The sequence below is a fragment of the Pantherophis guttatus genome, chromosome 4 (genome assembly GCF_059756535.1).
Source record: "Pantherophis guttatus breed Tessera chromosome 4, ASM5975653v1, whole genome shotgun sequence".
NCBI classification, from domain to species: domain Eukaryota; kingdom Metazoa; phylum Chordata; class Lepidosauria; order Squamata; family Colubridae; genus Pantherophis; species Pantherophis guttatus.
Genome location: NC_142066.1, coordinates 64819314 through 64842444, shown reverse-complemented (window position 1 = coordinate 64842444; position 23131 = coordinate 64819314). Strand labels below are relative to the sequence as shown.

The 23131-nt window shown below is 38.5% G+C and overlaps 1 protein-coding gene across 5 annotated transcripts in view; it reads left to right on the top strand.

Annotated features, from left to right (window-relative positions):
* Positions 1 to 23131, top strand: part of FRRS1L (ferric chelate reductase 1 like) — a 61279-nt gene that overhangs the window by 687 nt on the left and 37461 nt on the right. For all 5 annotated transcript variants that reach the window (XM_034416353.3, XM_034416347.3, XM_034416351.2 and 2 more), the window contains exons 2-3: positions 12251 to 12335; positions 22062 to 22200. In XM_034416353.3, the coding sequence (XP_034272244.1) occupies positions 12251 to 12335; positions 22062 to 22200 (224 nt within the window). The remainder of the gene's footprint in view (positions 1 to 12250; positions 12336 to 22061; positions 22201 to 23131) is intronic.

The following is a 23131-nucleotide window of genomic DNA, read 5'->3' as shown; positions in this document are numbered from 1 at the left end:
CGACTCCTTTCCCCAGACTCTCAATTTCTAGTGGCTACCATGGAAACAGAGGCTGTTGGAATGCAGGCATATTGTTATCCTAAGAATATTCTCTGAATCTATTTAAAATCCAGGATGGGTTAAACAGAACCATTTTATCAGAATAGCATACATCTGCTTAAAAAAATTAAAATATGAGATATATGCAGAGTATAAATTATTTAGCATTAGGTGAAACTAATCCTATAGAGTGCATGCTTTCTGTGCCTGCTTCAGTATGGTTTTGAAGAATTTAAGTTTGCTTGTTCTAAATAAAAGGAAAGCCAGTATGCTCAAATTATTGATAATTGTGGTGTACATGGGGTGAAAGAAGTTTAATGGGGAGATTGTGCAATTCTTTTTGACCTATTAGATCTGGAATTCTTCTGTATTCATAAATTTAAGTCCAAAAGGGAAGTGATAAGATTGGGCCACCTTGCCAGATAGGAAAACTTTTGCTATTTATTGGTTAAGTCTGAGTAGGCTCAACCAGAGATGTATCTTCTGTAGTGTGGTATAGGCATCAATCTAGTCCTTGCCTTACGATCACAACTGAGCCTAAAATTTCTGTTGATAACTGAGACATCAAGTGAATTTTGCCTCATAACTTTTCTTGCCACAATTATTACGTGAATCCCTGCAGTTGTTAAAATTAGTAACATGGTTGTTAAGTGAATCTGGCTTCCCCATTGACTTTTCTGGTCAGAATGTTATAAAAGATGATCACATGACTCCAGGATGTTGCCATCATTATAAATATGAGTCATCTGAATTTTGATCATGGGGATGTTGCAACAGTCGTAAGTGTGAAAAACGGTCATAAGTCACTTTTTCAGTGCCATTGTAACTTAGAATGGTCACGAAACGAACTGATGTAAGTCGAGGACTATGTGTATTCTGGCTCACAAGATCTAAATTAAAGATTCTAGCTTGCATAGGATAAACATGAATATACTCAGGTTTCAGAATAACTTTTTTCATACTGGCCCATATGTATTGTGAGGGCCACACAGATGGATTTGCATCTTAATACTTGCAAAGTGATTTTTTTAGTACTATTGCGCAGAAAACATGTTTTCATGTATTTTAAATTTGATTTTTCAAATTTATTACTAATAATTTGCCATTAGCCTTGACCTTCAGGAATAGGGTCTCTTTTAGAAACCAGGACTGCCAGGGAAGCATTTGATACATTGTAGATAAAAGTTTCATTTTCAGCTATTCTCAATTCTCCTTGAACAAAGTACTTGTAATGATCAAGCCCAACCTTGGAAAGCACTGAAAATATATCCTACTGATACCCAATCTGATGTTTTTTTTCCTTTGCAAAGACACATGTCTTTTACTTAAATTCAGGATACAATAATCTTTTCCATTATTTATTTAGCGTATGGTTGGTCACACACAGTATTAAAACACTCCATTTTTACAGGTTAAAAACAATTAAAACAATAAAAAAACAGTAAGAAAACCTAAAAGGAAAACAGAAATAACATTTCAAAGTTTGTGAAATCAGTTCTGCAGGGTCATCCCTATAGTTCCTTAGCTCTTCCTGAGTGATTCTTTTTCTAAAGGTTTTCATAAGATACAAAGTGATTTTCTTAAAAAATTGCATAACATACAAGGTGATTTCATTCTAATCAGCAAGAAAAAGCTGGTTGAAGATGTAGAAGTAGTTGGAACTTTTGGCAGAAGCAATCATGTAATCCTGGGTTTCAAGATACAACAGAAATTGAAATTCTAGCATAGTTGTACGTGCATTTTAGGAGAGCCGATTTCAACAACTATTGTTGGATTCCACAAACAAAAGTTCAGAGGGCAGAGGATTTAAACTTCTCAAAAAAAAAAAGAAAAGAAAGAAAGAAAGAAAGAAAGAAAGAAAGAAAGAAAGAAAGACAGACCTCACTTTTGTATGATATCAGATTTTTCCAATCCTCTGGTATTTCCCCTGTGCTATGTAGCTTTTTCTTACTAAATCCTTGTCCATTTGGCTTGTATATGTGTTCTACAGCCCACAAATACTTCACTTGGAAGTATCATTGGATGCTTCTCTTCATGTTGATAAAGAACCTTTATAAGAGGTTCAAAAGGGAGGAGCGGACCTGGTGGGTATTACGGAGACCTGGTTGGGCCCGGAGGGTGGCGTCCCTCTGGTTGAAATGTGCCCACCAGGCTTCAGAGCATTCCATCAGCCAAGGGCCCAGGGGAGGGGCGGGTGGGTGCCGGTTATTATTAACGAGGATCTGGGTCCGAGGGAGACCACTGTGCCTCAGATAGCCGGATGTGAGTCCCTCCTTGTGAGGTGGGGCCGTGGGGTTCAGATGGGCTTGCTGCTTACATACCTGGCTCCCTGCCACGTGGCAACAGCCCTACCTAAGCTACTCGACGTGATAGCCACGGTGGCAGTAGAAACACCCAGGCTTTTAGTCATGGGTGATTTCAACTTGCCATCCGCTGGTGAAACGTCTGAGGTGGCTCGGGAGTTCATGGCTTCCATGACGGCCATGGACCTGACCCAGTTAGTTCATGGCCCTACTCACAGGGGAGGTCACACTCTGGACTTGATTTTTGTCTCTGGCCAGTGGTTGAGTGGTCTTGTTATAGGGGGCATAGACATGGAACCCTTGTCATGGACTGACCACTCACTCCTTTGCCTAGATCTTCGAATCGCAACCCCTCGCCGCAGGGAAGCGGACCCAATTAGATGGATCTGCCCCAGGCGCCTGATGGATCCTGATAGGTTCCAGACGGAGCTTGGGCCATTTCCTGAGGATCTAGCATATGACTCAGCCGAGGACCTGGTAGCCGCCTGGGATCGGGCGGCTGGTGGGGCCTTGGACCGAGTCGTGCCTTTGCGGCCTCTGACCCGGTGCTGATCCCGTGCAGCTCCTTGGTTTACTGAGGAGCTGAGGGAAATGAAGCGCCAGAAAAGACGCCTGGAGAGCGGTTGGAGGGCCAGTCTCGCTGAATCTGATCGAACACTGGTAAGGTCGCATATTAAGGCCTACCTAGTGGCAATAAAGACGGCAAAGTTTAATTACTTTTCCGCCTCTATTGCGTCATCAGGGAATCATCCGGCCGCCCTGTTTAGGGTGACCCGCTCCCTGCTCCATCCGGGAGTGTGGGAGGATCCCTTAGAAGGCATTTTTCACAATTCCTGGAGGAAACATCTTATCTAGATCCGTTCCAGTCGGGTTTCAGGTCTGGGCATAGCATGGAAACGGCATTGGCCGCGTTGGTTGATGATCTCTGGAGGGCTCGGGACAGGGGTTGTTCCTCTGTTCTGGTCCTGTTAGATCTCTCAGCGGCTTTTGATACCATCGACCATGGTATCATGCTGCACCGGCTGGAAGAGTTGGGGGTGGGAGGCACTGTGCTGCGGTGGTTCTCCTCCTTTCTCTCCGACCGGTCGCAGTTTGTGTTGGCAGGGTGGCAGAGGTTGACCTCGAGGCCTCTCCTCTGTGGAGTGCCGCAGGGATCAGTCCTCTCACCCCTTCTGTTCAACATTTATGTGAAGCCGCTGGGTGAGATCATCCGTGGCTTTGGGGTGAGATACCACCAGTACGCTGATGACACCCAGCTGTACATCTCCACCCCAGGCCACCCCAACGATGCCCTTGAAGTGATGTCCCAGTGCCTGGAGGCTGTGCGGATCTGGATTGGGAGGAACAGGCTCAAGCTCAACCCTTCCAAGACTGAGTGGCTGTGGCTCCTGGCATCCCGATATTGTCAGTTGACTCCATCACTGACTATTGAGGGCGAGTCTTTGGCCCCCACTGAAAGGGTTCGCAATCTGGGAGTCCTCCTGGATAGGCAGCTGTCTTTGGAGGAACATCTGACGGCTGTTACCAGGGGGACCTTCTGTCAGGTTCGCCTGATTCGCCAGTTGCGGCCCTTTCTCAATCGGGATTCCTTGTGCACAGTCACTCACGCCCTCGTCACCTCTGCCTTGGCTACTGCAATGTTCTCTACATGGGGCTCCCCTTGAAGAGCACCCGGAGGCTCCAACTGGTCCAGAACGCAGCAGCGTGGGTAGTGATGGGAGCAACATGGCGCTCCCATGTAACACCGCTCCTGCGCGAGCTGCACTGGCTCCCGGTGGTCTTCCGGGTGCGCTTCAAGGTGTTGGTTATCACCTTTAAAGCGTTCCATGGCATAGGGCCTAGCTATCTGCGAGACTGCCTGCTGCTACTGACGACCTCCCATCGACCCGTGCGCTCCCGTGCGCTCCCACAGAGAGGGCCTCCTCAGGGTGCCAACAATGTAGGCTGGTGGCCCCCAGGGGGAGGGCCTTCTCTGTGGGGGCTCCTACCCTCTGGAATCAGTTGTCCCCTGAGATAAGGAGAATCCATGACCTCAATGCCTTCCGTCGTGCCCTTAAAACCCATCTTTTCCAGCAAGCCGGGCTGGCTTAAGAAGAAATTTTTAAATTCTTTTAATCAGTTTGTGACTTCTTAACTTTCGGGCCAAATTTATATATATTTTTAACTGTTTTTAATATTTGTATTCTATGTTCTTATCTTGGCTGTACACCGCCCTGAGTCCTCAGGGATAAGGGCGGTATATAAATTGGAAATTAAATTAAATAAGATACCTACTGTTCAGCAGGTGAAAATCATTTGGGAATAGGATCATTTATCTCACATTATTCAATTTTATCAGGAATGTGGCTATAGTCAACTTTATCAAATGCCTTACTGAAATCTAAGTAAGTTCATAACATTCTCTTGGTCTAGTAATCTAGTCATTTTGTAAAAATGCAAAAAAAAATGCAAAAAAAAAACCAAAACAATTTGCCCACCACAACATGTTTTTAACAAATTCTTACTCGCTTCTAGTAATTACCATGTTCTGGCCAACAAGATGGATGGATAAAAACCCAAATGCTGGTGATCCTTTCTAGGATTTTTCTAGGTATTAATGAAAAGCTGGTTGTTATTCAGTTTCCTAGATCCATTTCCCCCCCCCCTTTTTTAGAAGATAGTTAAAGTGTTATCTTTTCTCCAGTTTTTTGGCATTTCTCTGGCACCAAGAAGTTTTTGAAGATTACAGTCAGTGATTCTGAGATTATATCTCAGTTCCTTTAACACACAGGGCTGTAATATGGCCCTGGTGATTTGCTTACTTCAGATGTAAAATAGGAATTAAGCTGTTCAGCCTTTTCCCTGTTGTCCATAACCATCTCACCATCTTTCCTTAACTAATTAACCAACAGTATTCTTGATTCTGCTCCTATTCTATATATATATATATCAAAAGAATCGTTTTAGAGTTTTTGGATATTCATTGCAAGATTCAGTTTATTCTGAACCAAAACTTTACTCAGTTTATCATTACAGGTTTGGCCTATTCTCAAATGCTCTTGTCCTGCTGCATGCTGTTCTTTCAATTTTAAAAAATTGTCCCTTTTGTTTTCCAGTCTATTAGAAATATTTTTTTAATGCAATCACACTAGTTTCATGAGATAACTCCCATTTTTCTTCGTCTTTGGTACTGTGTGTTTCTGGGCCTTAATTATATCATTTTTCAGAATTTCCCAATGCTCCTCACTTTTTTTTCTGTTGCAAGATTTTAATCAATGGAAACTTTTGTAGTTTTCTCCTAGTTTATTAAAGTCAGCTCCCTTGAAGTCTAGGACACAAATCTGATTGCCTTAGCTTCTTCTGGCCAATATTGTGTGGATCCAATTATCATTCCCTCCCAAGGTCACTTCAAGTTCCACTTCATCAACTATTTCTCCTCCTTAGTCCATTAAATTCAGTATAATTGATCCCTTAATTCAGCGGTCCCCAATCCCCAGGCCATGGCCCATTCAGAACCAGGCCTCTCAAGCAGCAGATTCTACATTTCTGCTTTTGTATGAGCTATCAGCAATGCAATAAACTGAGTTTGCATAAAACAGCTCCATTTTTGCATATTACTGGTTTCTGGTCTTTGTTTATGTTTTTCCTGATATTATGCCCGGATTGTTAATGCCACAAGTATTTATAAGAACATTAGGCAGCATAAAACCTCTGATGTTCGGACTAATGTACAATAGTTATAATTTTTTTTTAATGTGTATTTCTGATTCTGGTTCTTTAATTTGGTTCTTTTCTCCTTTAAAAACTATACTCTATATTTGCTTTGCTGAATAACATATATGGAAGCCATTCTTTCTGAAATTTGGTTAGACTTCTGTTGTGAATATATGCTGTTAATTCTCCAGATTTATGTCATCAATCTGATGTCATTAATAACTTACATTATCTCTTTTCCAATTTTGTGCTAAATTTATTATCCTCATGACTATGCGCATATATTTTAGTAAACTGTAATTTAAAAAAAATGTTTTTGAACAGGGATCCCGAACCTGTGGTCCGTGGTCCGCTAGTGGGCCATGGGAGGGGGGGAACTGCAACTGGGCAGTGGGAACAGCTAACAAGTGGACACATGTGCACATACATCTCACTTGTGCGAGCAGTGGGCGAGTGCATGCGCTCTCCATTTAAGTGAATGGCAGGTGCATACGCATGCCACTCATGCAAATTGAGCTCCACGCGCTCATACGCACTTGCCGCTCATGCGGAACCATCCCCTCTGCCCCCACTGCCAGCCCGCAAAGCCAGAAACATTGGGGAACTGTGTTTTAAAATTATGCCTGGTAAGAAGAATAATGGTTTCATTTCTAATTTGATTTCTAAAATTTTCTGAATAGTGTTGTATATTTCTTTTCAGTATATTTGATTCTTTTACATCCACTATGTGAAAACACTCTCTTTCCTGGCATTTATAACTATTGAAATATGATTTGCCTATTGTGGCAATTAGTGGTAAAGTCATACTATCTATAAAATATTTTTACACCAGTTTTCTCTTAAATTGTAACTTGGACTACATTCTGTAGATTTTTCTATAAATTATAGAAAAATTCTATAATTTTTCCAATTGAAATTTTGTGACTATTTCTTACATTTTATCATCTATTCTATCATTGTTTTTTTAAATTTGTTATATTTCCTTGTCATATTTGAGTTTGTCAAATATTTTTGTCATTTTTCATCGAAGCTGTCCTTCATTTTTGAGGTAAGGCTTTATTCTTCCAGCATTTGTATATGTTGTGATATCTTCTGGACTTCACCAATTAATTCTTTCTGTGTATTTAGTCTATTCATGGAATCTGAGTGGATTATCTGCATATAGGTATTCCTCAATTAATGACCACACATTCAGTGAACATTCAAAGTTATGATGGTACCCTATCACCCACTCAGGGATGTGATTGCAATCTGGCTTACACTTATGAGGTTGCAGCATCCTGTGGTCATGTGATTGCCATTTGCGACTTCCCCTGTTGTCTTTTCAACAAGTAAATCTGTGGGAAATCTGAGGGGACAGGTCAGGGGTGAAATGCTCCCGGTTCGGACCGGATTGCCCGATCCAGTAGTGATGGAGGCGGGTGGTTCAGAGAACTGGTAGCAAAAATCCCTGCCCCTGCCCCCCCCGCCCAGCTGAGCCGCACAATCATCAGAGGCTTTTTTTTTACTTTTAAAAGCATTTTTTCTACAACCTCTTCGGCCGAAAAAATGCTTTTAAAAGTTAAAAAAAAAGCTTTTGATGATTGCACAGCTCAGCTGGGATCATCAAAGGCTTTTAAAAGAAAAAAAGCCTCTGCTGATCAAGCAACTCAGCTGGGATTTTCAGAGCCTTTTGAAAGCATTTTTTTACAACCTCTTCGCCAAAGAGATTGTAGAAAAAATGGTTTTAAAAGTAAAAAAAAGAAATATTGGCCACACTTACTCAGTCACATTACCCCCACCACCACCAAGCCACACCCACAGAACCGGTAGTAACAAATTTTAGATTTCACCACTGAGACAGGTGGCAAGTAACTTAAGAAAGTCTCCCCCACCTGTGAATTTTCCCCCAGCCCTTCTGTGCTCATGCTTCATTGGCCACCCCTGCACAGTCCCTTTATTTATTAAATCTGTTTGCCAGCCATCTCGCTGCAAGATGACTCTGGGCAGTAAGCAATAAGACTATATGCAATATATATATGAGAGAGAGAGAGAATAAATTTCACTAAAAATCCAGGTTATGATTAAAAGATGGGATGGGAGGGAGCAGAATATACGGAGTGGGGAGTGGGTGTGTGTGGGATTTATAACCACATTGCTTAGTGATGGAAATCCCTGTCCCAATTGCCATTGTAGTTCAAGGAGTATCTTAAATATATTTAATTTCACTTTCTTAATATAATAATATTGACATAAAAAGTTGATATTAAAATTTATAAAAAATTTTTTATAGAATCTGAATTGGTACTTTTTGAAGGTAGTTTTTTAATACATTTGCCTTAAAAGTTACAATTTATCCTAATCAAGAAAATGTTATATTTTTATTAATTGTCTTGATATATTTCTTAACTATCGTCTGTAAAATGCAAACCCAGATATTTCATGGAATCTTTTTTAAAGCTTTTATTAAAATTTATTATACTATACAATGCAATGAAAATCAAGATTAAAATGGGGGCGAGGGGATGCAGGGTATAAAGGGGAAAGAAAAAAAAGCATTGATTTCTGCCTAATTCCAAAACAACAGGGTAATATGGGCCACTATTACACTGTACTAAGTACATCTTCAGTCTCAACATTTTGCCTTACATTTAGTTATTACAATCCATTTCTATAACACCACAATTATTAACTCTTCAAACTAAAATTTGAATTCCATTTTTTCTATTTTGAGCATAAAAACCAGAAATGATTTCCTAATAGAAGAGGACTAAGTACACTATCTTTTTTGTTTTCAATGATCTTGTCATCTCAGCCAAATCCATTTTTCCCATTGTGAAAAATGGGAATTTTATTATACTTACCTATTAGATTTTCTGCAGTATCATCTATAATGACAAAATTCATAGTATTCTTTCAAGTTCTTTGATCAACTTTAAAGAAATTCTAAACATTTCTTAAAAATCATCTTCTTTGCAGTTACAATTAATTGTAATACATAATTTAAAAAAGAAAGGTTTTTTTCTCTCATATTATAATTCATTTTTGATTTCCCATTGCTCAAATGTTATGGAAAATAAAAAATCAATCTTCTTTCTTTCCCTCTTCTTCTTAAATATAAATATTTCTGTAATCAATTTTTATAATATTTTATACACTTTAAGAATAACTTATTTATCCATTTTCAAACACAACTTTAAAGTACAAAGCAATGAGTAAATCTTTCTTTTAATTTTATGTATTGAACCAATAAGATATCTGATACCAATTAGCCTTTTGAATTTTAGTCACTCTCTGCAGCATGTGCTCATGAAATCTTTCTTCTTCAGAATGTCTATTGCATGAATATAAACTATTTTTCTCAATAGATTCTCAGATAATGGCTTTCAAAACAGATATATCAGCCTTGTCAATTTCAATTTTAATTCTGAAGTAGAAAACCAAAACATGTTCTCTTGTGGCCCGTAGTCTTAACTGCAATTCTTCTTTCAGCTGCACTGGGAGAGTTGTAATTAAACCATCTTCATAGTAGACACTGTTACTGTCAGATCTATATTGATCTATATTGAAAAAAGAATTGAGTCCCTTATGATATCAAATATTTGTGTAGTAATTTCAGTGGTTTGAAAACTTTCTACACTTGAGCATTTCTGGATTATCAATCTTTCCTCCAATTACTGGAGTATTTTGCTCCTCTTTTGTAACATATTTAGAGGATAGGCTGTCTATAAAATAAATTATTTTGTCAGAGTATTCCTCCAAGATGTTCTAAGTTCTTTTGGCATTGTTCGTCTTTGGTTTGATTCTTTATCACTAGTCTTTGGCTCCCTCTTGTGGTCAAGAAATAAATCTTTAAAACAAGGTCTTATAAATCTGGTATATTTTGGGCCAGTTTCAGTTAAAATGAAGTGGGAGATTTTAATCTCTCACAACAAACAATTCAGAGTTGCAAAATATAACTCCTAATGGAAATTACAAATTCATAAAAAGACAACATTAAACCACAATTTGAAATGTTTATGTTTTTTAGCTCATCACTAGCAGCTCATCATTATTGTTTAGCAATAATAATTCCCTAAAATTGGACTAATCTTCACAAAGGACTAACAGTCTATGGCTGAATCTATACTTCCTTTCTACTTCCAACAAAAGGTCAATATCCAGTGAGGAAACAGGATTTTAGAAATAAACCACAGGCTTTAGGGATGGTTGTAGTGAGAATCATGACTCCCACCCCCCACCCTCCATTCCATGTCCCCAGGAAAAGAAGAAAAGCAGCTTTTCTGGCTGCTCAGGCAGGAACTAAAACAATTAATGAAAATTTCAAAGAAAAGAGCCATTTGCAAGAGTGGCTTCTGTACTTCAGACTAACGCAAACAGAGGATTAATAAAACACATAGAACCTACTAAATTTACATTCTTCTCCCTTCCCCAAGGCTGGACTCGACTCCTTCCACCACTCAGAAAGCCAGATAGGGGCAATCAAAATACCAAAGGCACACTGTTAAAGTAATCAAATACCCCATCAGGCATCTCAGTCACAAAAGCACAGAAAGGTATAAAAGTCATTTCTGCTCACCCTTGCAGTCTGTCAGCTGACCCACCACTGTTGTCATTGCCGTTTCTCTGGCTTCCAAAATAAAAGCCTCCTTTTCAGCAGATGGCTTCCCGGCTTCTTATTTTGTTCATCAGTGCTGATCCAGGGGAGAAATGCTACCTGTTCGGGCTGGTTCGGCCAAACCAGTAGTAAAAAATATTACTGGTTCACCGAACTGGTAGTAAAAAAATGTAAAAAAGTTCCAATGATCAGCTGTGCAACGTGCGATCATCAGAACTTTTTTTTTTTACCTTTTAAGCATTTTTTTACTACCAGTTCTGCGGAACTGGTAATTAAAAATGCTTTAAAAAGTTTTTTAAAAAAGTTCAGACGATCGCGCAGCACAGCTGTGATCATCTGAGCCTTTTTTTTTCTTTTTTTTTTTACTTTTTTAAAGCATGTTTTTACTACCGGTTCGGGCGAATAGGCATGCAAAGGCAAGTGCAGGGGTGCTTTGCTCTCACACTAAGGCGCTGGCCATCGCCACTGCCGTGAAAGGGCAACAGCTCTTTCATCCCTCTGCTGCAACAGGGCGACAGGGAGCCACAGCAGAGGGATGAAAGAGCCGCATGCGGCTCTGGAGCTGTGGGTTGCCGACATCCAGTCTACACCAAATATTTGCCAAGCAGTTTAACAACATACTGCAAGAAGGTGAGATTGAGGAGTGGCTAACATCTGGCAAAAGCTACCTGATAATGAAAGATCCAGCAAAACGGATAGCACTAGGCATCTACTGGCCAATTACCCGATTACCAACAGTTTTCTGGTGAAAAATGGGCTACAGGACACATGCCTGTTGGCTGAGCAATTAGGGCCAGCAGCTGTAGAATTATTGGAAATAGCAATAGCACTTAGACTTACTGTATTTTTCGCACTATAAAACGCACTTTCTCCCCCCAAAAATGTGGGTAGAAATGTCTGTGTGTCTTATAGAGTGAATATTGTGGTGGCGGGAGGGTGATTGGCGTGTCATTATAACAGGCAAAGAAAAAAGCTAATGGCAGGTAATACTGAATAACCAATTTCCTCGTGTAAAGGGTCTCTTGCTATCAACCTGTCAAGACTGATATACATAATTCACCCTGCTCTATTTTGAGAGCTATGTCAAACACCTTCTGCGGGTCTATAGCTCTAATTCTTAATAGTCCTGTGGTATAAAAAGCATGTTGGTATAGACAATTCTGAATTCTGGCTTTCCAAAAAGAGATAATCTGACCAAGAAGAATGTGGTAGTCAGAAAATTGATGGAAAAATGATGTATGAGCAGAAATAGAGCTAAGAAAGCCTTAGATTTGAGGGGAATATGAAATGGTTTATTAGTTGTATGCAAACAGACACTGACCATATTTCATAAATATTTTAATTTATATCCTACATAGAGCAGAGGATTGGATGATGATTTAAAAGTCTTTTCCAATTATCATTCTATGGTTCTTTCATGTAGATTCTGAGGAAATGAGAACACTTTTTATTTTAACATCTGAATATGACACTTTGCAGGGTGATTGCTGACTCCAGTAAGAAACAAAATGTGGGATATAAATTTGACGAATATATAAAATACATACAAATTAACATTTAGTATTAAATTAAAATGCATTGTATTAAATAATTAACATTTTGATTCTGATTCTTAAAGGTTATCCTTTTCCTACTGCTCCTCCAGTAGATCCATTTGCAAAAATTCGAGCGGATGATTGTGGAAAAACAAAAGGATGCTTTAGGTCAGTATGATACAATGAAAATTTGTTAATTGTTTCTTTTTTAAGTAAAACCAATCTGACCTATGAACAAGGTCATTTTATAAATCGTTTCAATAAATATATCTTATTAGCAATAACTTATTGTAACTCTGAGTCCATGTGAAGTTTCCCAGTTGTGAAGTTCATTTGTTTAGACAACTGAAATATAGATTATAAAATCTATATATAAAATGCATAGATTATAAAAAAAAACTTCCTAAGAACAGAACACCTTTGCACTATGTTTTGATACCATAAATCATGAAAATTTGAGTGTTTTTCCATAGGAAACAATAGGAACAAGACCCTTGCTACCTTGATGTATGTCCTAAATTCACAAAGATTGAGTAAATTTTTAAAAAATCTACATAAAAATAAACAATTTTTGGTAATGTCGATCTACAGAACTATAGCACTTAGCTCAGCAAAGAAGCAACAACAGTGGGGTCATTTCAGTAGAGCCTATGAACTACAAAATATCGACAATTGTGGTTTGTTAAAGCTTCTTTCCTGTTTCCATTTGGCAAACTGACTGTAATGTTCAACCAACAAATAAAGTAACATTGTGTTTGAATTGATAATCTGAAAACTCACCATCATAGGAACAGTATATGTAAAGCCCATGCACAGTTTATATTTTGACTTGTATAACCTGGCTTAAAAAGAACACTGCATCTGTTTTTGGTCACCATGATACAAAAAAGATGTTGACACTAAAAAGAGTGCAGAGAAGGACAACTAAGATGATTTGGGGGACTGAGGCTAAAGCATATGATGAATGGTTGTAGGAACTGGATATATCAGATTAGATAGAAGAGAAGGATTAAGAGTGACATGATAGTAATTTTCCAATATCTGAGGGACTGTCACAGAGAAGAGAGGGCTATTCTCCAAAGCACCTGAGGGCAAGACAAGAAGTAACGGATGGAAAATTATCGAAGAGAGATCCAATCTAGAATTAAGACAAAATTTCCTGACAGCAAGAACAATTAATCAACTTGCCTCCAGAAACTGAAACTATGGATGCTGCATCACTGGAGATTTTTAAAAAATATATTGAACAGCCATTTGTCCAGAATGGTATGGGGTCTTCTGCTTGGGCAGGGACTTGGGCTAAAAGACCCTCAAATTTTTCCTTTTCAATTCTGTTATTCTGTATTAATCCGAAGACATGGAGAATTCAGAGTTCCTGATAATACATAATTTTAAAACAATGTCAGTGACAGTAGAGATGGAACTGTTTTATGGATAAATGTATGGCTTAGAATTTAAAAAGGCACTTATGGAACACAGAAAAACAACATGGAATAAAACTCCTGCTTTTGGCCGCATTTTGAAACAATGCTTCATTGGAATGTTTTGTCCTGAAATTGAAATACTGAAAATGGCCATGTTAAGCTCAAAATACGTTTTGTACATCCTTACTAAAATGGTCTAGAATTAGTAATTACTTCTTCTCACTTGAGACTGACTTGAAAGCTTGCTCTGTAAATCTTATTGTTTCCTGTCATCTTACTGAAATGGCTTTTTTCAATCACATTATAAAATTAAATTCCATTGCAAATTATATTTGTCTTGATCTCTGTTGTTCACTTTTAAGCCAATAATCATCTATATTATTTTGGCATGTGTTTAAACTTAATTTTCTTTTCACCGTTTTCTCTTTATTCTTGTTTATCTATAGTCTGAATATTAAATGTTACCATGTTTTATCTTGAGTGGGACATTCGCTGTCAAAAATCAGGCAATATCTAATGGTTATTATAAAGAACACTATTAAGGATCTGTGAGATCTTAATGTTGTTCTTTACAAGAATTTTCATGACACAGTAAATTTCATACAAAATTTAAGTAAAAATTTGGGACATGGAGCAGCTGTAGCTAATGATAACTAGGACTATCATACCTGAGCTGCAAATTTCCCAAGAACTACTAGGTGACAACAGAGATATTTATCTGGATTATCTCTAGAGTATAGATTATCTCTCTATAGTATAATCAAACCAATTAATTAGGCATACTCTAATGAGGAAAAAAACTGCTTTAGATTTGTGACTTTAAAGTACATTTGTATGCTATAGGTACACAAATATAATAATATACTGCCAGCATGGCAGCTATCCCCCATCTTGTGTAGATGAATCTCTTTTATTATCTCCTTTATTAAAACGATGCTCCTAATATATGCAGGAACTTTAAACAGTCCTTGACCATTTAAGAGATTAGATCAGGTAGTACACGAGGTCATATAAACATGAGATATGTATAATATAAATCACATGGTATATCATACGTTATGCCGATTGGAGCTCACAAAAGGAAACTAATGACTGAGGAAACTATGGAGAAAAGTTTACATAAAACAATGGTATGCTTCAATACGTGAATACATAGCTACCGTGTTTCCCCGAAAATAAGACCCTGTCTTATATTTTTTTGAACCCTGAAATAAGCTCTTGGCCTTATTTTTGGGGAGGTCTTATGATTTTGGGGCACATGGAGGAAACCAGAGGAAATGGCGGGGATCGGCTGCACATGTGTTTAAATGTTTTTGGGGGGTTATTTTCAGGGGGGTTTATTTTAGCACATTCGCTCAAAAGCTCGATTGGACTTATTATCAGGGGATGTCTTATTATCGGGGAAACTATAATATTTCTGCCTGGAACCCTAACAATTACTTCACCTTGGAACTTCAGGCACCAACATCTCCTAGACTCCAACAACTGTGGGACAGTGGGATATGCCTCATGCAGGTAAGGAAGGGAAGGGGTGGAAATATGTGGCAATGTGTAAGTGCTATGTTTACATTTTTCATTTTCTTATTGTTATAATCATTTTTGTCTAATACTCTTTTATTTCCTAATAATGTTCTCCGTGCATTGGGGAGGAACTCAGTTCTACAAGCAGGAAGACCCTAGTTGGAAAAACAAGTGGGTCTACACAATCTACTGCAATCCTATATTCCTGAACATGTTTCTTGGATCACAGGCTGAATGCACACAGTGGAATCTGTAGTTGTGTCACACAGTATTTTACTACAATCTTCAAGGAAGAAAGAGTATGTATATTCACAATTACTATACTATTCTCCCTATTCTATAAAATAAATCATTTGGCACTCAAAATCTTTCATTTTCCAACCAGCATTTGTGCAATTAAATTCCTGCTATTGCCTCCAGCTTGATACCTTATCAATATCTCCTTTTCTTTTCCACAGGTGCCATTTTGCACAAGATTGATTCCATACCACATTCCATCAAGAATAGAAAAATGACTGGAAATTATGACGAGGATGCTTCCAGCTATTTTTTAAAAATTAATTATTTTGTTAAATCATTTGCTCCAGGGAAACTTGGGTACTTTGAAAACTTCATCACAGATATTTATCCTGTAGTTAAACTATCTACCATAGAACTTGTGCTACAGAAGAAACATTGTACTCTTTGTCAACCCAGTCATTCAGAAGATCTAGTGAAGTGACTGATTGATGATTCAATTTGTGCCTTTCCCTTTCAGAATATTTGCCATTTTGGATGCTGATCTCCAGAGACTGACACTACTTTATTTATTGTGCTCAATAGTGATTTGAAGGAGCTTATTCAGATGGCCAGAGGAAGGGAGTTGTTTAGAAGGCAGAAATGTTTTGGGTTCAGGGGCCTTTTGTGGGGGATCAGTGTTGACTTCTGGAGATTGGTAGAGAGGTTCCTGAAGTTTTTTTGGCATGATTTCAAAAGTGGCTTTCCCTTGACTGCTTCTTAGGATTAGAGAAAGTCTATCTCAAGATCACTCAGCTGGCTTCATGCCTAATGTGGATTAGAATTCATCTTCTCTTGGTTTCTAGCCTATGTGTTAATTAACACACCAAGTTGGGTCTTTCAGAGGATCATGGATTCACTCAAAGTGTATAATTATAGTGGCTGTTATTGGTGTATATGAAATAGTTTGATGAGGATGGGTAGAAGGATCCTGGCTAAGATTATGTAGGTATGATGGATTAACCCCAAAAAAAAGTTTTGTGTTGGTTTGTCATCTTTTCTAGGTGAAAAGACTAGAATAAATGGGTGGGTGTTCCTTCTGGTAGTCTCAAATATGAATAGATTTGTGTTATTCCAAATTTACATAAAATAATCTTGCTGGGTTAAGCTAAATCCCATAGCCAGGTCTAATGGTTAAAACACCATGCTAGGAAGTGGGAGATTATGAGTTCTAGTTTTGCCATAAACATGAAAGTCAGCTGGGTGACCTTTGGCCAGTCATTCTCTCTCAACCCAATTACCTCACAGGTTTGTTGTAAGGAAAATAGGAGGAAGAAGATATGTTTGCCACTTTATTTGTGAGGTAGAATACAAACATATAAATAAATATTTTAGTTTAGCATTTTATTTCCCTCAGTGAAAAACTAGATGCACCTGCAATGCTTTCAAACAGGAGACAGAGGCACCACTTGACACTACTGTTCCTCTTCAGTTAGTTTTTGGGGCCAATGTTATCAACAAATATTTATATTTATTAAATTTATTGGCCGCCCATTTTACCACAGGTTAACTCTAGGTGGCTTACAATGTTAAAAGAATAAAATTATACAAAACATATACACAATACGAACAAAATAGAATAAATATAAAACTCAACCTTACCTAAAATATGGAGAGGGAGGGAACAGGAGGGAAGGTGGAAACTGTTATTAATCTGTCAACCATCTCTAATGTGAAGATCCCACCCCCACCTCCATTGTAACTTCAGGCCAACTGGTAGAGTCAAGTCTTAACCTCTTGCGAAAGGTCAGGAAGGTTAGCGCCAACCTCACTCTGGGGGGCAAAATGTTCAAAGGGCAGGAGCAATGGCAGAGAAGGCTCTTCTCCAGGACTCCACCTACTGGAATATCCTAGCCTAGCTAATAGCTCAGCATGGGTGGAGTGGCCAATCCCATTGGGATAAAACAGTTCCTCAAATAATTTGGAACCATGTCATTAAGGGCTTTAAAGAAGATTACCAACATCTTGAATAGCACCCAGAAACAAACTGGCAGCCAGTGCAACTCATGGAGCAGTGGTACTACATGGGTCATTCTTGGCACTCCAGAAACTGTCTACGACACTACACTCTGCATGAGCTGTAGCTTCTAAATGCTTTTCAGGATAACCTCATGTAGAGCATGTTTCAATAATCCAAATGCAAGATGACTAGTGCTGGCATTAACTGAAAATGCTGAGTTTACAATTTACAGAACTTAGAATTAGGCACATTTGTATGAAACCTAAAGTGCTTTATTACATCTGAAAATTATAGGCTGCACAGTTTTTGTACAGTTTACATCCTGATACCAATACGGTGAATGACTCTTTATTATGGACTGTGACAAAATACAAACACATGTCAAAAGTAGACAACCAAATAACTCACATGTTCATTACATATATAGCAGTATATCTCATAACAGAAGACAGCAATAGAAGTGAGAGACATGGCTGTCTAAAATAGCATGCCCTCTGGTTGCTATTTCAAATGTCACGTTTATTTAACATTAACTTAACATTGGTCAAACCTATGAGTCAATGTTTGTATAACTGATGTTGCCATGCCACAAACATTGCCATGCTGAGAATAATAGTGTCATATCTGCCAAAAACAAGGCAGTATAAAATTTACCTGTGCTATTGATTAAAAAGAGGGTAATAAAGACAAAGTAGATGTTACAACTGAATGTCACCTAAGACACAATGTACTTTTCTGACTTCTCTTACTCCACCCCCTTCCAGCTGGACAAAAACGTCCACATACAGACATACCTACTACTTATTCAGTGACCATTCAACGTTGCAACTTGGTTGACCAGTACTTATGATTGGTCTTCAAAGTTCCAGCCATTGCAGTGCTCCCATGATCATATGATCATGATTCAGATGTTTGGCAACTGGCTCGCACTTGCAGTCATTGCAGCATTCAATAGTCACATGATTATAATTTGCAACCTTCCCTTGATCTCCTTGCACTTCCACAGACCCATCCTCATTTTCTCTCAGCTTAGACTTCTTACACTGACCTTCACCCTCCTTCCCTCACCCTTCCTGTGCTTGCACTAACCCACATCCTCCTTCTCTTGATCTCCCTGTGTTTGCATTTTTTTGGGCTTCCTTCCACACACACTCCACCTCCAGAAGTATTCTGTAGGCCAAAACGGCTCGGGTTTTTTGGCCAAAAATGGGCCGTTTTCGCCCGGGTTTTTTGCCTCCTTTTATCCCATTCCCTGCCTGCAGGTCCTCCCCTGCCCACCTGCGCCCTTTGGCCTTACTTTTGCAACAGCAACGTGTGGTGAGCGTTGAACCATTGAAATGAGCAGAAGTGGGAAGTGCGGCTGGACAGTGGATGATAAGGGCAATGGCTGGAGGAGGCCTCCCCAGGCCCCCCATCAGTCAGGAAAAGCCAGCATGGATGCAGGAAATGGCTGGGAGGAGAGGGGAGGGGCTTAACCCCACCACTCCACGGGCTGGATAAATTGGGTCAGCAGGCCGCGTTTGGACCTTGGGCTGTAGTTTGAGGATGTCTGCTCTAGAGCCTCCAAAAATTGCACAACAGCAGGGAGGCTGCAGAGGTTGGAAAAGAGCATTCCTCAAAGCCACTTCAAGAACAAAGGCCTTGTACAATCTGGAGCTGTATATAAGGGCCTGTTGGATACATAAAAGTCTTTTAGTATATAAAAACTAAAATTCAAATTTCCAAACAAGTTATGGGAACTAAAACGTACAAGTATTTTCCTTGACTAAAAAAAATATTTTGAGGTCAGATTGAATGTGCAAAATAAAATGGAACCCTTGCATATAAAGTACCAGCACATTTTTAACTCAATAACTGATCAGTTTGGTAGAAGATTTGATCAGTTCCGACGTTTACAACAGACTATTAAAATAATCCAAGAATCCAGATGTCATATAAATCCAGAGAGTCATATAGAACTCTCTGACAAACTGAGGAACAAAAAGGACAAGTGTAAACAATGGAAAGAGAAGCACATAAGGCAGAATACCAGAAACTAGCCCAAAATCTACAAAGATGAAGTCAGAGGAAAGCTAAGGTTAGAATGAGCTAAGACTTACAACAAATGTCAAAAATAACAAAAAAGGTTTCTTTCAATATGGGAGGAACAAGAAGAAAGTCAAGGAGACAATTGGTCAACTAATGAGAAAAGATAGCAAGGAGATGACAGGCAGCAGGAAGAAAGTGAACTGTTTAATTCCTTCTTTGTACCTGTCTTCATGCAAAAGGGAAAAAAAATAGTCCAATCGATCAAAAAAGCAATTCTGTGGGGAAACAGAACAGGAATGCAGGTCAAAATAGGCAAGAAATTGGTAAGAGAATACCTATCCACTCTAGACGGTTCAAATCTCCACCCCATGATTCAGAAAGACCAGGCAGATGTGATCTCAGAACCACTTAACAAAATCTTTCAGAGCTCATGGAGCACAGGGGAACTACCAGAGGACTGGAAAAGCTGACATGGTTTCAATCTTCAAAAAGCTGGACCCAAGAAACTACAGACCAAACAATCAGACACCAATATCTGGGGAAATAATCTGGAAGCAATAATCAAGCAGCAGATTCATGAGCACCTAAAAATGAACAAGGCAATTACTAGAAGACAGCATGGGTTTGCTAAAAACAAACCTTATTGCATTCTTTGACAAACTGAATTAGTGAATCAGGGAAATGTTGTGGATATAATACATCTGGATTTTAGTAAGACATTTGACAAAGTAGATCACAGCCTACTTCTTGGTAAGGTAGAATAATGTGAGATAGACAGTACCACCATTAGATAGATTTACAGTTGCCTAACCAAGTGCACCCAGCATGTAGTCCTCAATGGAGCTGCATCTACGTGGAGGAATGCATATATTGGGATACCTCAGGGTTCTTTCGTGAGTTTACTGCTCTTCAACTTCTTCATAAATGAGATGAGGGGATAAAAGGGGAGCTCATCAAATTTTTACATGACATAAAGTTAGGGGGGAATTGCAAACACTTTGCAAGATAAATTCAAGACTCAGAAGGATCTTGAGAAACTTGACTTTATCCAATAAGATGCAGTTCAGTAATAAGAAAAGATTTTATACATTGTGTAAGGTCCTGCATTTAGGTGGGCAAAAAACAAATGCATAGGTAAAGAATAGTCAGTACTTGGCTTAACAATAGTAACAGGAGGATCTAGGTGTCTTGTTCCACCATTTAAGTATAAGCCCACAGTATGCTGCATCTGCCAAAAAAAAAAAAAAGCCAACACACTCCTAAGACTGTGTCAAGAGAGGGCTAGCATTAAGATCACGAGAAGTGATAGTACCACTTTATATTTGAGCATTGGGTCCTATCCAACAAATTGCAATTCAATGGTGAGAAAAGGTTTTACAGTTGGACTAGAAGACTTCCAAGGTCCCCTCCAGTCCTATGATTCTGTAATTGTTCGATTGTCAAATATGTATACAAAGTACTGACAAATGCTGAGTTCAATCAGCTCAGCTCATAGTCTAGTAGAAAGAAAAAAGGCAAGTACCATTCTTGACAATGGGAGACTTCTTCAAAACACTCAAAGCAAAAAAATACACTTTGATAACTACTGTTGCCCAAATTTCCAGAAATAAGAGAAAATGAAAATGAAATGTATTCCAACCTGCAGTATTCCATGAAAGTATTTTGTACAGTGCTTTGAGTTGCCTATTGTAATGTCAAGCTGTGGGATCAAAAATTGATACTCCCCTAGTGAAACAACAAAGTTGTTTCAAACAAATTAACAGATGCTTAAGGGACTGTTGCCTATTAGATACATCAGGCATCATCAAATTCATCAACATGGAAAATAGTTGTCTTATGTGTTCTAGCCCCAGGCTTTAAATTAATGGCTTATTAGATAATCTATTGGGAGTTATAATTTGTTTTGTGTGTATAAGGAGAAAAATATTCTGACATCTCATGAAACTATAACTAGGATTCACAGCAAGGAGCAAAAAAAAGGCTCTGGAAAAATTAGGGTTGGGCCACTATGATTAAGTAATCTTATTGTTATTTGGTGTGCAAGCCTTACAGTTTTCAAGGATTGCACATCAAATAACAACAATAAGGATTCAGAGTATTTTTATGTAACAACTTCAAAATGATATTTTAGCAAGTCAATATTTTTACTTAGTGCTGCTAGTTAAAAAGGCACTGTTCATAATGTAAATGAAGTAAGTCTCTGAGGTCTTCCAAATGATATTTGAGAAGTAATCACTACCTTTATTGGAACAACTGACAAGAATGCAGAAACAGAAGACAATTTGTTGTATCTATTGTTCTAATAGAGTACTATAGGATTTTAGTTTTCTAGCTCTGATTCCAGCACAAATTGTGATTCCAACACCTCATTGTTTTTCAGTATTCAAATAGAATTTAATATGCCCAGTATGCTTTATGTTTTCTTACCAATATTTGTAGAATACCAATATTTGTAGAATACCAGTATTTGTTGAATACAAGAATTGATACTGTATGTAAATTAGTAAAAAAAAAAAACTAAACGCTATAACACATAATTCAATAAACCCTTAAATAAATGGGGAGAAAATTAGCAGTACACTAACCTTGAAATAACTGCCAATTTAATGCTGTTTATCTGCAAATACAGATATAGTTCAAGAGGAAAGTTCTTTGAATTGTTTCCATTTCCTTTATCACATGTAGGTATGGTAAACCTGGATGCACTGCAGATACTTGTGACTATTTTCTCAGTTACCGCAGAATAGGAGCTGACATAGAGTTTGAACTGAGTGCTGAAGCTGATGGCTGGGTAGCTGTAGGATTTTCCTCGGATAAGAAAATGGTAAGAATGTGTTCTTTGCTGAAATAATTACTGCTTTTTCTTGGAGAAAAAATATTCAAATTATTATTTGAATAAAAATAATGACAAAATGTAGCAATATGATATATGTAGCATTTTGCACAATTCTAATGATGGGACAGAATGACAGAAGTGTGATAACCAATTAAGGGTGATAAACAATTTTAAATAAATATTTTTCCTTTTACCTCCATTCCAACAAACAACCCATCCACTCCCTCCAATGGTCCTATTAGCAGCATAGAGATCAATTCTATCATTCCCCAAGTCTCTGATAGTCTCTAGGCTTGTTGGTATCACCATCCAATTCCAAGTCAGCTCTCCAATCCTATCCCCCACCAGCCTTTTTATTTATTGTCTTACAGCTGTTATTGCCACTGTCATCCTTGCCATTTTAAACCTCTATTTTCCTGACCAGAATAGGACCATGTTTTGCTGCTTCATTATATCTTGCCAGCGTTTTGGGTTGGCTCAGCATCTCTTGCCTCCAAATTTCACCCTTAGAAAATGGTTTGGTGTTGCTGCCTCTGTTGATACAAATGCAAAAGTAAATGCAAATGTCATTGGCTTGACTCAGCATCTCTGATTTCTGAATTACAGGTGGAAGCCTGGGCTCAGCATTCCCTTGCTTTTCCTTTCTCCTTTTCCCCAGCTCTGGGTCTCAGCTCCATGATTCCAGCCCCAGCTCCAATCTCTAGCTGGTAGCCAGTCCTTGCTGAGCTCTCCTACTCATTTTGGTGTCAACCAGCATCAGGCCACAGTTTCAGCCACCAGCCTCACCATCGGGTAGATAAACAAAGAGGATAGAGGCAAGGGATAAAGATAAAGGGGTAGGAATGGAATATGGAATGCAGTGAATCAATAGGGGTCCTTCTCCCTTCCTCCCTTCCTAAGTGAAACTTTATCCAACAAG